Source organism: Aythya ferina, assembly GCF_964211825.1.
Source record: "Aythya ferina genome assembly, chromosome: 7".
Classification (NCBI taxonomy): Eukaryota; Metazoa; Chordata; class Aves; order Anseriformes; family Anatidae; genus Aythya; species Aythya ferina.
In genome coordinates, this window is record NC_140302.1 from 23,739,222 (window position 1) to 23,755,791 (window position 16,570).

Here is a 16,570-nt window from a genome sequence, read left to right on the forward strand (position 1 = left end):
ATACCTTGTGGGAGATGCTTTAACTAGCTACTGGTGTGAGACTACACAATGCAAGGGTAATGTAAAATGCAACAGCCAGTGATGTACAGAAGTTCAGATAAGCTGATCTGGTGACTTGTAGTTACATGAATCAGCTAAAGACTCAAAGATCTCATTTGGCATTTAAAACTTAAATTCATTCTTGATTCCTGTGCTTCAGGCTTGTGTTTTTGCATTGAGACAATTGCCTTGGTACATCAGCCTTAGACCTCCTGAAATTTATCAGCACATTGGTTAAATAAAAGGGCTATTCTGAGATTTATTTTGAGGGGTTGTTGCTTGTAAGAGCATGGGGCAGGAGAGATTCAAGATAATGACAGTGGGCTGCAACCTTCTCATTTTTTCTGTAGCCTGCAGTCACAGTGATGGCCATACTCAGTACGGATGGGCCAGGGTAGATGAGTTGTGCTGCAAAGCAATGTGGAGAAATCACTGACTGGCTTGACTCACACCCAAAATGTCACATTTGTCATTTGTATTTTCAGCCATACGTGTTTCAGTTTTTATATGGGAGCTGGAATTTTCCCCATTGTGTTTTAGAATGGCAACAGCTTTATGATAAGCTGTAATGGCAAAGGAAAGCTCGAGTGCTTCAGAGTCTATTTTTTAGTCTATTACTTGTTTAAAAAAAAATGTTTTTCTTCCAGACCGATTTTCCTCAGCTTTCCATGTTGTGAAATTGATGGACAGGAGCATTAAATCCATGCTGGGATATGGCTTCGAACTTAGAGAATTAAATATGATGTTTATTTCAGTCTCTACTGTGGAAGCTACCATCAAGTACATACAGTGTAAGTGTTGTTATAGTGTTATTGTAGTACTGGTGTCCAACACTGGTCTTGAGGATGCTGGGGTCTTTAGGTCAAAAAACCTTTTGACTTAAAAGGTGCTACGTGTCAGCTTCTAGGGTCTGGCAGCCCGAAGAGACCACTGTCTCCATGCTTGCAGGCACTCTGCAATTTTAATACAAGCAGCACTTCCCATAGCAATGCTTTACATGTAAAGGTAGGGCAGGAACTGAAACTTAGTGGTGTCAACTGAGCAGGATTCAGCCCCAGCAGAGTGGGCTGTGCTGAATCATAGCTCCTGCTGGAGCTGGAGCAGAAGCCGACCTTTAATGGTTAACTGTCTGCCTTGAGTTTCCGTGAAATGGCTAAAACCACTTTAAAGCAATGGTATGATTGATGGTATGTTGAAAGCTGTTTAATGAAACTGGGAAGGCAGTCAATACTTGACGTAGCTCTATTACTGGGTCATGAAGAGCTGGTTTGGGGAAGGGTCTAAAAGCTCAGCACAGCCTGTGTTGGAGCTAGTGTTAGCTGCCCCAATGTGTAAGTGAAAAAAATCTATAGGAGCTACAGGTTGATCTTTGCTCTTGTCCTGCTGCCTCTTAATTCCATCTGTTGGGTAATGGCAGAGGTGTTTTGGGTGCAGAAAGGCATTAAGATTTGCCATCGCTATTCACATTGAGCGCTATGTTTACTCCTGCTCTCCTGTGTTCTTTGTTCTTCTGCTGGCTCTTCCTGCTCATCACTGTGCAAAAAGAAGACTTAGAGGATTGCCTGAATATTAATTTTTCAAGCTCTTAGAGAACTGTGAGAAGTAAAGGTCATGGATAGTATATTGGCTCCCATTAAAGCAGAATGCTGAACATGCTGAGGAATGGATGGGCACATCAGCCAAGGGTAACGTACCCCAAACGTGGTCCTGATGTCAGCACCTCTGGGCTGATGGCCACATTTTGTACAGAGCAGCTGTACATCTCCTTTGAATGCAAGGATGCAGCACCTGAAGGCTACACATCTGTGCATCTTGAGCTGAGCTTCCTGCTGCATGGCAAGAGGAAATCTGCTAGAAAGCAAAGGGAAACTGTTAGCCTTGAGGACCTATTGGGTATGCTGTGTGTATAGATGCACTCTGCATTGAAATATTTTGTGCAGGAGCCACTGGGTTTATATTAGATTGGAAAGAACTTGGATGTAATCTTTTTTCCAGTGGAAATCGAAAGCAAAATACTTTGCCAGTTCCTATTTTGAAACATCCTCACCTCATTTTTTAATTGTTGGATGCTTTCAACAGGAACACTTTTTTTTTTTTTTTTTTTTTTTTTTTTTTTTTTAGTTTCCCCCTCCCCCAAAGTCTTGTATGCCAAAGTTGGGCTGAAATCTTGAATTTTGTCCAAATGAAGTGTTTGATCAATTCAAATTAAAGAGAAATATTAAATTTTTGTGGAGGTTAAAGATCATAGAGTGTCATTCAAAACAGATTTTTAAATTCTGAAATCCTTTCTAAGAAAGTGCATTTAAACTCTGTTCTAATTTTGATCCTCTTTCTTGCTGAGTATCACAATGTGGCTTGTCTGTAAAGCCAAATATAGATCTGCCCTTTTAGAAAGCATTCGATTTTTTTCTTTTTCAGTTTGGTTTTTTTTTTTTTTTTTTTTTTTTTGAGACACATATATGCAGTTTTTTTCTCTTTTTCATATAGCATGTTGCCAAGCCTTGGCTCTCTCAAACTGGTAAGTGTCGTTGCTCATTAGCATCAAATGCCACAGCCCATATCACTTTTGCTGTGTTGCTCAGCCAGCACGTGTTGGCTGTTAAAGCAGCAATTAATCCCTTTGATATTGAATGGGTTCTGTAATCACCTGACCTGGTATTTAAAATAATAACCTAAGTTCTCTAATGGTTTGCATGGCTTAATAGGAGCCTTGCTACAGACAAGGGAATTTTGCCACGCAAGCTAACTTGCATAGCTCTGGGAAGCTGGTGCTGAGGATTGCTTTTTAAATGCAGTCAGGAAAAGAGTGACTTAAGCAACTGCAGCGTGGGTGAAGGGAAAACGGGGTTTGGTGGATGAACAGTAGGCAGCCTGATTGTTTCATGTGGCATTAACAGGCTTTCTGGAGCAAGTTTGACTAGTATTTTTGGAGCAAGGTCTTATGCAGCATTTTACCTGGCAGTGCTGTATCAGTTATATTAGAGCAGCGTTTGACCTAGGTTAAGTTGTCAGACATTTCTGAGCGTGTTCCTCAATAATACGTAATTATGCACATGCTGATAATGAATGCAAGCCAAGGCAGTTGAAACTGCAGATTTTTTCCTTTCTAAATGTGGATGAATCTGCCATATCAGTCACATGAATGTACAGTAACTGTTGGTGGTATTTAAGTGTAATAATGACCTGTATATGTATGGAATACCTTTTGTATGATCTGCCTAATCTTCCATATTTTCTAAAATGCTTAACTTGAGGAACTTTCCCTTATGGCCATACAGTACGCGTACGACAAAAATTTCTAGTGCTGAGATAATATTCCTAAAGCTGGTTCACAAGCAACACAAGGAACGAGATCTAGCTCCATGTACGAAGACACAAGGGTGGTGAGGTGGAGTAGGAGGAATAAAAGGCTGTCTCCTACAGCGAGTGGACCAGGAAAGCGTCACCTGCTGTCTTTGAATGCAAGAACTAACAGGAATTAAGGAAAAAATAAGGATCTTAATACAAGTAGTCAGCACTGCATTTTTGCCAATGCAAGCGTAACAGTAAAATGGCAATTCAAGACTTTCAATCAGAGAGCGTATAGAAACTAATGCGACCACGTGCAGTGACTTCCTTGTTGATATTAGTTATTTTGTAAATAGAAGGAGCCCACTTGTCTCTTTACATTAGTTTTGCTTGGTTTTCCTTGAGGGCAACTTCTCTTCACGTGGCCTCAATTTGGTTGCTGAACCTGAGGAACTGTGTGGTCCTCTCCATCTGCTGAGTGCGTACAGACCTTGTCAGGTACAACTGAACACATGGATGCTTCATGTTTAAAAAAGAAAAGGAAGGGAGGTGATAAAACACATTTGGGGTTGCACCACTCAGAGGTTGGCCAAAGGTCTGGCAGGTGTAATTGGTGATGCTGGTTTAAGAGTTGTGGAGCTTCACACAGAAAGTAACGTGAGCTATGTGAAATCAGTGTCCTGTTCAAACAGAGGTACCTCCCCACCGTGTGGCTGTATATTTCCTATTACAGAGAAAAAGCAAAGCAAACCTTCAGCTCTTTTCACAAAGAGAAGTCCAGGTCTCATTTCTGCTTGCAGATCCTGTCCCACCTGTTTGATATCACATGTAACAGATGAAAAACCACGTGCCTTATTTTTTTGTGTTATGTTTTCTTAAGAGCCTTGAAGAACGCTTTAAAACTTTTAAAGCATAAAAGGCATCATAACAGAATACTGTAGGAGTTTGGACTTTTACTCGTTTGATAGAGAAGCGTCAATGATTAACTTTGAAGCACTTGGTGCTCCATCATTGCTTCTTAGCCTGGAGAACCATTTCTAAACAGAAATTGCACTCCTGGCCTTGCCTTCAGCAACACCCATGCAAGGAACAGAGCAGAAAAAATAAATGTAGGTGTAAATTACTAAACTAAAGCTTTCAGGGAACAGTGAACACGGGTGTACATGTCAGGTGTGATGGTGGGTGAGTGGAGTTTGGGAATTTGACAAGAGAATCATCCTCTCCTCCTTTGTGCAGCACAGGAGATTATGTTCCCAAAGCATGCTACTCTTGTCCTTCAGCTGCCAATTCAGCTGAATATTTTTTATCAACATTGGACTGATGTTTGGGGCAGGATAAGGATGTGCACAAAAAAAAGGTATGGCATTTTTCTGTGCAGTCACAATGGATTTAATAATACCCACCTGTCATCAGTAGTTCAGCTGATAACTTGTTGGACTGTAATAAATCACTTGCTTCTAATTGTCACCCCTTAAATATCGAGAGTAGGTTTGTGAGGTCTGCTGAGGTTGGGATGGAGGGAGCTTGGGCTTTCAGAGAAGCAGATCTAGTTAAGGGAACTAAATAGGGAAAAGGATGGGCGCACATGAGGTATTGTAAAGGAGTTACATATCTATGGTGGGATGCTCTCCACTGGTCCATAAACCAGATACTCTAATTTAGGAAAACAGAATTGTAGTCAGCTACAGATTCTCCAGGCTTTCAGACATGAAATAAATGTCATAAGAGTATCATTCATTCAGCTGTAGTGTTATTTGGCTCTATGGCTTTCTGTAATACTGAAAATCAGTTTGTCCCTGTCCTGAATGACGTGTGATAACATCTTATTGGAGATGTTATAATTGCTCTGGGGTAGCCATCAGAGTCCATGATTTGGTCTCGGTCCTGGATTTTCCACAGGTGAGGAGGAGAGGCATAGCTGTAGCTGCTCCCATCAGGTGTTTCTCAGCAAATGTGATTCTCAATTGCATGTGCCTGGTGAGAAAATACTGGGAGGTTTACAGCATCTTGTGTTTTCAGAGGAATGGGTTGTAAATTACAGGTTTCGGTCTGTGTGGTTGCAGGTAGTGTCTGAGTGGTTAAGGTTGTGAACTCTGTTTAGATTATTATATGGCTGTGCAGGTGCAGCTGTAGTGACACTTACTGTAATTAAGTTAATTAAATATCATTGTGGGACTCGACTTCATTTCCTTCGTGATGTAGGCTTGACTGTAGCTGATTCTTGCTTAGGCAATGCTCCTCTCCCTCTTTCCCTCGCTGTGATTTGATATCCCAGCTACTTCACAACTAGATTGCATTGTTCTGGCCTGTTATTCAATCCAGACAAACAGTGATGCTTCAGTGCCTTCCTTTCCCTCTGGGACTTCTGTCGCAGGCACGGTTTTTACGGTGAGTCAGTAGAATAAAGTTATGTTATGTGACCTAAAGAGAGATTTCTGTCGTGTTTCCATGTGTGAACAGGGTGTGCAGGGCCACCTGCAACAGCAGCAGGCTCGCACCTGACACGATGGGGTAGTAAGGGTCATTTCCACATCCTCTGGATAATATGAGGCTGATGCCAAGTGTTCACGAAGTTAATTAGACTAGCAGCTATACCCATTGCCTTTCTCAGAGAGCTTTAAAAGGTCCCAGTGGGACAACTTATAAACTTCTTAAATTTCACTCTTTGCTGTGTTTGGAAGGCGGTGTGTGCAGTCCACATGGTGTTTGGCACTAAACCCAGCATCCAATAAGCCAGGTTTTCTGCTTTCCTTAAAGTTAAGCACCCTGCGATAAAATAATAATTATGTTACTAATGGATGTAAAACTGAAATATTTTAAATTGCTTTTATCCCTTTTGAGGTTCTGTAATGTATTGTGTCTCAGGAGGCTTGGATGGAAGTCTGCAATGTGAATTACAAACCAATGGGTAGACGCTGACCCACTTACAGTGGTGGTTGAGAATAAATATTTGCCAGAAGATCTTTCCTCGTGGTCCTCGCCAGAGAAGGTGGCTCTGCAAACCTGTCTGATAAATCACTGTGAAAAATCACCCTTCTTTTTTTCTTTTCACCTTCTGGACTGTTTTTTTTCCTACCTTCTGGTCTTAACTGTTTCTTCATTTCTTCATATCTTGTCCTGGACTTAACCATTTCTTCATTTTCTCATATCTTGTTCTCTATTTTGGAGAGCAGGTTGCATTATATGGGAGGGAATTATGGCTGAAGGGGTCTACATGGTATTGAGGTCTTATTTTCCATTGCTCTAAAACAGCTAGCCACTACAGAGTATTGCATTGTTTGCGTCAAAGGCTGCTTAAATACTAAGACCAACCGCTTACTTGGTTCATGGACTGCATTTTCCGCTTGCTTGGCACATCTGAGGAATTTTGTCTGAACAAATGGATATATATATGAGATATGAGGCGTGCTGCAGAAAAGGTTGATTAGAATCTGGAAAAGGCACTTCTATATTAATATTATTTGTTATGGATTTGTGCAGATACTGAGGCAGGACCAGAGCCCTGGGGTAGTAGGCACCTTCTAAAAGCATATATTGAAAAGCTCTTGTTAGAAAGCTGCTTATTTTAGAATTTGGTTGAAAATTCAAAATTGGTGGAAGGTAAGACAACTGTGGAAGACTAGGCATTGTGACATTTGTGCTTAAACATCCCATTCAGTGGCAAGCAATCCAGCCTGGCATGGGCAGCTCTCACATCTTGAACATGCTAAACTGTTGTGTGTCAGTGCCCAGCAGCCAGACCAGAGGGCTGGTTTTATATTTGTGAAGTTTCTGTCATGCAGAACCAGTTCAGCTCGTAGGCCTGAGCAGGTGTAAGCTGAGTGCTGCTCTTGGGAATTCAGGAGTAATGAGGAGAGGTAGTTTTTTAATGCCCTTACTCTGGTCAAAGAAAGAAATTACCATACTCTCATAACTGGTAGCCAGTTGTTTCAGAGCAATGAAACTTGTCATAAAGTGTGTCATTTGCTTTCTTTTATAAATTATATGATCAAGACAAGAAATTTATTCTTTACCAAGTCACAGCTTTGTTGTAGAAGACCAGTCAATGACAGAGCAGCAGAGGGGTGGGAGCACAGACCTGGTTAGTGCCCCGTGCTTCAGTGGACACTTTCACTCCCAATATGTAGGCAGTATTTTCTACTTTGTCACTTGTATAAACTGGCAGTGTCATTGGTTATGCATATCTAGGAATTCTGATGCCTGTTTATTTGGAAAAGGGAACAGAAATGCATCTAGGCTATGACTGAGCTGTGAGTACACCTGGGAGAGTCTCGCCAGAATGAGTCCAGTAGTGCACTGGCTGCAGAAATAGGACTTGCTAAATTCACGGAGTTGTGCTTCGTAGTGAGGCACTGCAACCATCCCAAAAGAGTTAACTGCTCACCCACGAAGACCTCCCTAGAAAAGAAGCCAAAGCAGAAGTGGTACGAGCGTGAGGATAGAGGTATTTGGTTTGCTTGGCTTAAATGTATGGGTGTGATCTGTAAGAAGAGACAGTCAGCTCATCCTGCTCTAAGGATATCAGGTTAGTATCCAGCAAGCAGTGGGAAGATGCACTGCAGAGCTGCATGTGGGGTCAAAAAGCACATCCTCTGCTGCTTTCCTTGCAGAACAGGGCTTGGTAAAACAATGCAGGGAACTGCTAGAAGCTCAGTTGGCAAGTGTGCACTCTGGAGTCCCCTCCTTATTAAATAAATAGACCATGCATCTCCCTCTACCACAGAGCCTGTCATCACAATCAATAGGTTTCAGCATGGCAGAATTGAAGAGGTGTAGTGGGCTTATTCTTGCTGTGAAATTACAGAAGTGCTGACTCAAATGTTTTCTGTAAGCTGTAAAGTAACTGCTTTTGACTAAAATATTCTTTTGTCTTGGATTCTTCCCCGCGGTTTGTTATTGTGTCTGGAAGATGCCTCCCCCTGTGAGTTGTGGACTTTCAGCTTAATGTCAGTACTCATTAAAGTGTAGGAGCAGAAGAAATTTAACAGACTGGAGTTAAACTGCAGCAGAAGGAAGAATTTAGTGAACCATTCTGGGGGGTTGCTTGGGTTTAATTGGTGCACACAGCTTACGTATGGCAGGTATGTGTACTTTATAGCAATGCCTCATGGACACGTGATAAAATAATCTCAGCCATTTCACCTTCTGCCAGGTGGAGCTGTACGCACAGAGTAACTCAACCTAATTGTTGCAGGCACTGAACAGATGGGGTTTTACTGCCTTGGGTGCTGGGAGTGCATGAGAGAGCAATGCCAGCAGGATCCTTGCCCCAAACAGCAGCTTGCTGAGCTGCAGCTCGCTGCAGGAAGGAGGGCTTGTGGCTGGGAGGTCTTGCACAGGTCCCCAACAACCATGGTCATGATGGCATGAACGGGGCAAGAGCGTGAGGGGTTTCTTCATTTTGGTCTCTGGGTGTAATTTACTTGCTGCCTTGTGCCTGAGCAGTTTGCAGCGTGTTGCATAGTAAAGCACCGAGCCCTTGTCATCTTGTGGAGGTGATTGTTCATACATTTCATACAGGTTGAAGCTAAGGCACGTAAGAGGGTGAGGGATCTGTCTCTGCAAGTCTGAAAGAAATTGGTTGTTTCTTGATTCCTGTCCCTGAATGATAACCATTGTATCTTGGGTCTCCCTTTTGTAGTGAAGCAGCTTTATAAAGTAGCGTGTTAGGAAGAAGCATAACACTCTTCCATGCTTCTGCCTCTTCCCATCCCTCATTGTGGTAGCTCATACGAGCTTAGTGCATGCTGGAGGTCTTGTCCATCTCAGAAATGGTCAGTTTTTATTGCAGAGGACATTTAACTGGCTGCCTTTGCCCTGCATTCTCCTTTACTGCCCCGTGCGCTGTGCTGCCACGAGCCTTCGGTTGGGAAGACGAATGGGTGTAAATGGACATAAAATCACCCTTGATTTCTTGTGAATTCTAAATACCACCCAAGTGTTGCTTCTTCCCTGTTCCACTGTAACAAGATGCAGGAAGAAATGAGCTTGTGGTGCTACCTTTATTGTACAAGAAACATTGAGGTGTACACAAGAATGCTTTATAACAGGCTCTGCTTACTGGGCCAGCAAAGCAGGAGCAAAGACCAGGTTCGTGCGGTGAATGAAAGCTCAGCACTTCCATCTCCAAAATGAGCTTTGCAACCTTTCTGTTCTTCCCTTAGCCTACTTTCCAGCACCTCTCGGGTGCTTAATTTCACCGCTCAGGACGAGAGGACAGTGTTGTCTTGTGGGACTCTGGAAATGTAGCTGCCGTCAAGCAGGAGTGGGTATTAGACAGCTCATCTGCAATAGCGTGATGGGGAGAGTTTGGAGGTCAGAGAAGACGTGCAGAAGCACTGCCTGCCTGAGCATAGTGATTTTGCTTTCCCTGCACATTGGACCCAGACCAGCTCGTCACGAGGTGACGGCGGGCAGGGTGCTCTTGTGTGCCACTGTGCGTGCACGTGGACTGGAAGATGCTCGGAGTTAGGGACCAGTGGTGCTGGTGTGCTTCGCTTCCCACGTGTGTTGTTACAACTAGTGGCAAATCAGATTGAGGAATCAATTAAATCTCTTCTTTCCATGCATGTCACATCAGCTTTCACAGGAGCCCATTGCTGTCAGCACGCTCTGCATCTTCACCATTTCTTTCTCCATGTTTTTACCCGGATCCCCTCTGAAGGGCAGCACTGGTTGTTTCTGCTTTTTTGAGGAGTGACACCAGGCAGACCAACAATTTTTAAATGTTTCATACTGGCTGGAGAGCTGCTGTTGGCAGTGCAAAAGCAAGCCTTGTTGGAGGGAGGACAGTGAGGGGGGGGAATGCAGCTCCCTGGAGGTGTTCCTTCTTGCACTGTACCTCAAGGTGACAGCTGCAGTGGGAAATGTCCCCGTGTTTTGAGGAAAAAAAATAATAAAAGGCCCACATGATGGTTCCCCCACTTGTCACCTTCCAACCCATGCATTTTTGATAGAGAAAAGGCTAATAGCAGTCAGCTCAAGACTGGCCAGTTGTAGCTGCCTTAAGCTGCCAAAATAGAAGCCTTTGCTTGTCAGAGCTTCCCCACTTGCTGCAGACAGGCTGCCCTGTGATCAGCCAATACCGCTCTGATCATCTCTGTCCCGCAGTCTTTTCACCTCTGCTTTCCTTGATCCTATCTGTCTCCTCTTCCCTGTCTTTGTGCTTCTTCCTTCAGTATTATTTTCTTTTTAAACCTTAGTTTATTTCTAACTGAAATATTTCATGATCCCTAGTAAAAGCTGTGCCGTTACATTTTCTTTGCCACTGCACTTGCTCTTTTTTCTGAGCTTTCCCTCTCCTCTTGCCTTTTGAGACCAGTAGCTCTTTGGAACAGGGGCTTCCTAAAAATGTATTTTTATAGTTAGAGCGGGACCCACTTGTACCGTCTAATAACGTGATTAATGCAACTAGTGCAAACGAATGATTCATTGCCATTTAGGTTCCTAAATCAGGGCAGAACACTTCATATTTTTTCCTGCAATCCTTCCCTTCCTCCGAAAGAAATAAATGCAGAAAATAAGTATGTAATGTGTGTATATAAATAAATGTAAGTGTCCTATGTTGTACAACCTTAAAAAAAAAAAAAAAAAAAACAGGTTAATTTGTGTCTCTGCATGCATTCTGGCACCATGGTATGTAGGTAGCTTGCTCCCTACGAGTTGCATGAAGCGATGAGAATGTGTTTTTGTGAGAGCACTGGCACGGCTGTTGTGTGAACGATTCTCGCTGGGAGATCGAGGAATAAAGAAAGTGGAGATCGCTTGTGGTGCACCTCAGAGCACTAAGCATCAACCTCGAGGCAAACCACTGGGTTTTTATGGCTCCTGAACCATTGTTTCACCTTCTGCCTGTTAAAATTCCTTCCCTTGTCCAGTGACAGTCTCCTGTGCTGCTGGTAGGCTGCCGAAGTGTGAACCTGTCAGAGGAGGCAGTGTTGAAGTGACACCTCTCCAGAGCTGCTGAGATTTCTGGTCCCTAGAAATTGATGTCCCCAAAGCACTTCCAAATTTGTATGACAAATGGCAGCCAGCCCCGCCAGGAGACTTTGTGGCGTGGAAATATCTGTGTGTGTGTGCTGGCAAAGACAAGATGGGACTCTGCAATGTTTTGTCTTTCAGCTGATGTTTTACCATTTCCTTGCTGTTCAGACGTGCTGAAGATGCTCCTGTTCCACGAATGCCAAACAAGGCTTTTCTTTTTTTTCCTTCATGGTCGATACAAAAATCTCAGAGCACAGCCCATCAGAAACCTTTTAGAAGAGCTTTAACCACTCCTTTCCCTCTCCCCAAAGGTACCGTGTACTGGCTGATATCCCAATAATCAAGGCAATCGCAGTATAAAAATAAAACGCTGCCAAGGCTCAGCTGTTACATGCTGGCGTGTGAACTAATGACAGCAAAGCTGCTGTTCTATTGTCCGTAAGGGGGAGACTGTGCTTAAAAGCTACAGTCCCCTGTCGTTTCCAGGAGCACACGCCTGTGGAGCAGCAGCTTTTGCAAAGTGAAATTCCAGCTGCTTCTCGGCAGCCCAGGGGGGCAGTTGCCTCAAAGGATGCCCCAGGGACAGCGTGGGGTCTCAGAAGCTGGAGGAGTAGCACAGCCACGTCCGAGTCGTTGGTGCAGAACGGCCCCGTTGCTGCAGGGGCTGGGTAAGGATGGCATTTCTCCTAGCAGGTGTGAGGAGCTGTGCCATGCACGGAGCCCTCCAGCCTCGCTGGGGTGTGCTCGGCAGTGAGAGCCTGGCTGCACAGAGCCAGGGCTGAATCCAAGCCCTTCGTGTGCTCCTCTTCCCCAGGCTGCCTGCAGGTTCGGGAAAACAGCTCTGCAGAAAGCCACCTTGGGAAGGCGTTCTCAGCGAAGGAGAAACAAATGAAAGGGCTCAACTTCTTCCTCTAGCTGCTGAGGAGCTGTCCGTTTGCCTTTAGGGAAAAGAGGAAGGAGGCTTGAATTCCTTCTCTTTAATGTCTGTTGATTCTTCCTGCGCTGGCAGCTGGCTGCTGCCTTTTGCTTTCCCTGGGCGAGTCCCAGCTGTGCTTGCAGGTGCCGCTCCGCTAGCTCACATCCGAGCAGGGACTTGGGAGCAGGCGGCCCGTGTTGGGAGTGCTTCACAGCAGTTGGATACAAATGAATGCTAAATCTGTTCCCTGGTAAATGTTGGAACCGTGTGAGTGCACTGAACCCCGCCGAGCTGCCAAACCTTCTGTCAAGCCAGAAGTTAAGTTGTTTTAAGTCTGTGCTCCCTTTTTTTTTTTTTTCCAATGGATTGTAGTGTGTCCTGTAGGAGTATAAATATGACTCCAGCCAGGCGTGAAACATGCAACTTGAAAGCCACAGCGTTCGCGAGGCTGGGTAATGGGGAGTGTGGTTGTGACTCACAGGAGCTGCTTTTCTTGTCAAATTGAGGCAGGAAGAGGCTGGGAACGTCTCTACCTGCCTCCCTGCTCTCCTCTGGAGGGAGGAAGGGTACAGGGAGCTTGGCGGGGGCTCTCCTGGATTGGTTTTACTGATGTAACTGCCAAGGCAAGCGAGACAACAGAGGCTCCCCGGTGCTGAGCATGTCCTGGTGCTGCAGGAGTAGCCACAGGGGGTGTCTGCCCTGTGCATGGGCTAGACTTGTTGTGTTGATAATGTATGGCTGGGAATGCTGCAAGGATTTTCCCCCTTTCATCCTCTCCTCCTTATTCCCTCCCCCTGTTTGTCTTTATCTGTGTATTTGAAGAGGTGAGGGTGCTTCCAGGCTGGTTCTCTTTCCACCAGCTCCAAATACCCATCCAGCTCCAGCATCACTTCCTCCTGAGCTCAGCCACCAGCTCTTAGCTCTGCTGAGGCTTTGAGAAAGTAGCTGGAAGCCTTTCTGGCAGGGAAAGGAGCGGGGAGGAGGGAACCCATTAGAGTGCAACAGAGGGAGCTGGAGTGAATTTCCATGCTGATGAACATGAGAGCGAAAGCCCTGACTGCTGCTGCGATGTAATTTGGCCAGGCAAGTGTTCTCCAGGCACCATCAGCACACATCTGTGCTGAGCACTGATGTGGGCTGTTCCCATTGCGAGCCTTTACCTTGGCTCTGGGTCTCACCAGTGAAGTCCCAGGCAGGCCAGTTGCAAAACCGAGCATGGGGAGGCGTTCCTGTCTTGCCATTTGTCTTCTCAGCTGCACCTGAAAAGCAGAGGGGAGGCTGAGGAAAAATATTCTTGCTGCAGATGGATTTATTTTATTTTATTTTATTTTATTTTATTTTCATATTTTACTTTTCATTTGGATTTCTCACACCTGCCTCTAGATCCACCTGGAAGGGAATTGGGGTGGCACATTGCTGCAGTCAGAGATGCAAGGCAGAGGAGTGGGACTGATCAGCATTCTGCTGCTGTGTTTGGGACGCTGGCATGAGTTATTGCCAGTGACCTAAATTGGGACTGAGGTCTGAAGTTGTTGTGGTAGTCAAAGTAGTGGCTGCAGTGATGGATGGCCACAAGTACGAGCTGACTACAGCGCTTCAAAGCCGAGTGGAAATCAACAGCAAAAAGCCACCAGGTTACATAAAGCAAGACAGCAGGCAAAGCCAGTTTTGGACAGGATCAAGAGATAAAGTTCCCGAGCAGGATGGGGCAGCAACGTCCAGTTTTGCTGCTTCTCTTTGCTGGAACTGGGCAGTTTGCAGGCTGGTCCCAGCAAGGCAGTGACTCCCCCTGCCAGAGCCACGAGCACAGCCCTGTCTCTGCTGGGACAGACGGACCCACGCACAGGGCAGTGCCTGCGTTTGCATTTTCCAATGAGCGTGTGACTGAATCAGCACAGGGCTCAGCGGGGAGTTTGCCTTCAGCAGAGCAAGCAGTTAGTGTGTTGAGGGAGAAGCACTTCTTGGAGGACCGTGGCTCCAAGTGCACTGTCTCAGGTTGATGAGGAGTTTCTGCTGCATCCCTGTGCTGTTCCGGAGACCTGTGAAAATTTCCCTTCTTTGTTTCAGAGCCATCATCAATCACTTCAACCCGAAGATAGAGTCTTATGCTGCAGTGAATCACATATCGCAGCTCTCCGAGGATCAGGTAAGCCAGGCGTGTGACGACCTCTCTTTTCACTTTGACCTCTGGAGTATGGGTATTTTGGAGAACCTTGTGCTCAGTGGGACTGATGATGTTGCAGCAGTGTGAGGGATGGAGGCAGAGCTCTCGTTCCTTGTTCAGGTGTGGGTGAAAAGAGGACAAACAAGGCCTTCAGTAATTTTACTATCACGTGCAGACACCTTGGTCCTGAAAATGCAGAAGGAAAAGTAAAAATGATGAAAAATATGAAGCACTGTCAGCAAGTGTGGTTAGAGATCAGGAATCCTGGTGTTTAGAAGGAGGCAGGAAGCTTTTGGCAGTGAATCTACTTGGACATTTGCTGTGATAGTGGGCAATTAGAACTTGAGCAACAGTTGGGAGAAATGTTCTAGGGTAATTGAATTCAGTGTCCTGAACAGTTGTTTTAGGTGGATTTTTGGAAGAGAGGAGGTTTAAATATAGAAGGTGATAGGGTTAGGTTTCTCTTCCTTAATTTGGCCTGGTTTCCTCTCTTCATGTCCTACCTGTATAGTGTAAATGTGGAGATGTGGCTTCTTGAAAATAGGCTGCTGTGCATGGTCTCGGGAAGGGAAGAGAGGGCCTATTTCCCAAAATAAAATATTTGGATTGTATTTTAGTCACTCTTGGAGAGGTGAATGACTACAGGAGTGTCAGCACCTCTGGACCTTCAGGAGCAGAAGTTGTGTAAGCAGCCTAGGACAGACCTTGGAGTCGCCTTGGATTGCTGCTTCCACTGATGGGGTCCTGTGCTTGTCTGCTAAACAGTCCTGACCACATCTTACTCTACAACTAGTTTTTTCTCCCTCTCTTTCACCCCCTGTCCAGGATACTTTTCATCATCACTTGCTGATGTCCTCCCATGCTTCCCACTAACCTTTTCATTTATTATCGTACTTGATCTGAAACGAGTAAAACCCCAAAGTCTCAGGTTGAATGCTGTACTAATGTGGTGGAAAAAAAATACAGACCCTACTGCTTTTTTTATTCTCTTCTTAATATAGCTGGCTAGAAGAACACTGGTTTTAATTTACTCAATTTTTCTGTATTGTTCTGCCTCTGAGAGCCCCTGTACCCCCAGCTATGCTTTGTGATGGCTCCTGTTATAAATCCTTGCTCATTGATGATACGCTGATTGCATCGACCCAGGCCTCTAAAAAAAGAAAAGCCTTTGATAGCCCAATTTAAATGGGAACTTGGGTAGAGAGGAATTTTGCGTAGTGTTTAGGTTAGACTGCGAAAGGAAACGAGCTTTTCACTGTCAGCTCTGCATAGTTTTCATCCCCCAGCAGTTCAGGGAGGTCAAGTTAAATCCTTTCTTCCCTGTGTTATTCTTTAAATAAAATCTGTAGCAGCAGGCAGATAATGAAATCAGCGCTGATGCACGGAGCATTTTGAGGAAGATGATTAGGAAGTTGAAAGACATATTTCTCCTCTTCTTTTCTCCCTTCATGAGCTCTCTCAGTGTAGGGAGAACATCAAACAAAGCAAAACAATAATAGGCCCTGGTGAACTGCAGAGGAATAACGGAGATGTCACTGGAGAGGGACTGTGTGGTCTCAGGGAGGGTGGTTAGTCAGCTCTCTGCAATTTGCTGCGACAGTGACAGAGTGACAGAAGACTTGCCTCTCCATCTAACTGGCCAGTGAACTCAGACCTGTGTTTGGGGCCACCGTTTCCCCTCCATCAGTAGCCAGCCCACGTGGGAAATACGTGACTAGTAAAGGTAGGTGGCTGGGGTCAGGGTCAGGCTTGTTCAACAAACTGATTTTGTTGTTTTTATGCAGTGTTAGGGGTTCAGCACAGGGTGGGAGGGTCAAGCTCTCCTTTTGGCCACTGCAGTCTCTTTTTTTTTTTTTTTTTTTTTCCCCTTCCTGCTCTACATTTTGTCTTTCTATTTGTATTCACCTACTTCCCCTTCCCTCTTCTTTTTGTAAATACTTTCTACACAAAATCAATCCTTCTTTCCAGTCCTTTTTTTTTTTTGAAGTGTACCACATAAAAACATTTAATGCTGACATTTAAAATGTAATTGTACAACTTATGTACCCACTGCATTTGGGACTGGTTGTTTGCTCCTTTGAGTTATTTGGCTAGTTCCAGAAGACTTACACTTCTTTCCATGACAACACTTGTTTCTGCAATTAAAGACACTTATTTTTGCAATTTTGAGAACCGAACTT

At 44.7% G+C, this 16,570-nt stretch overlaps 1 protein-coding gene across 3 annotated transcripts in view; it reads left to right on the top strand.

The window, feature by feature from the left end:
- ARMH3 (armadillo like helical domain containing 3) overlaps nt 1-16,570 on the top strand; it is a 119,461-nt gene that overhangs the window by 73,199 nt on the left and 29,692 nt on the right. For all 3 annotated transcript variants that reach the window (XM_084526626.1, XM_084526627.1, XM_084526631.1), the window contains one exon: nt 14,294-14,372. In XM_084526626.1, coding sequence (XP_084382752.1) covers nt 14,294-14,372 — 79 coding nt within the window. The remainder of the gene's footprint in view (nt 1-14,293; nt 14,373-16,570) is intronic.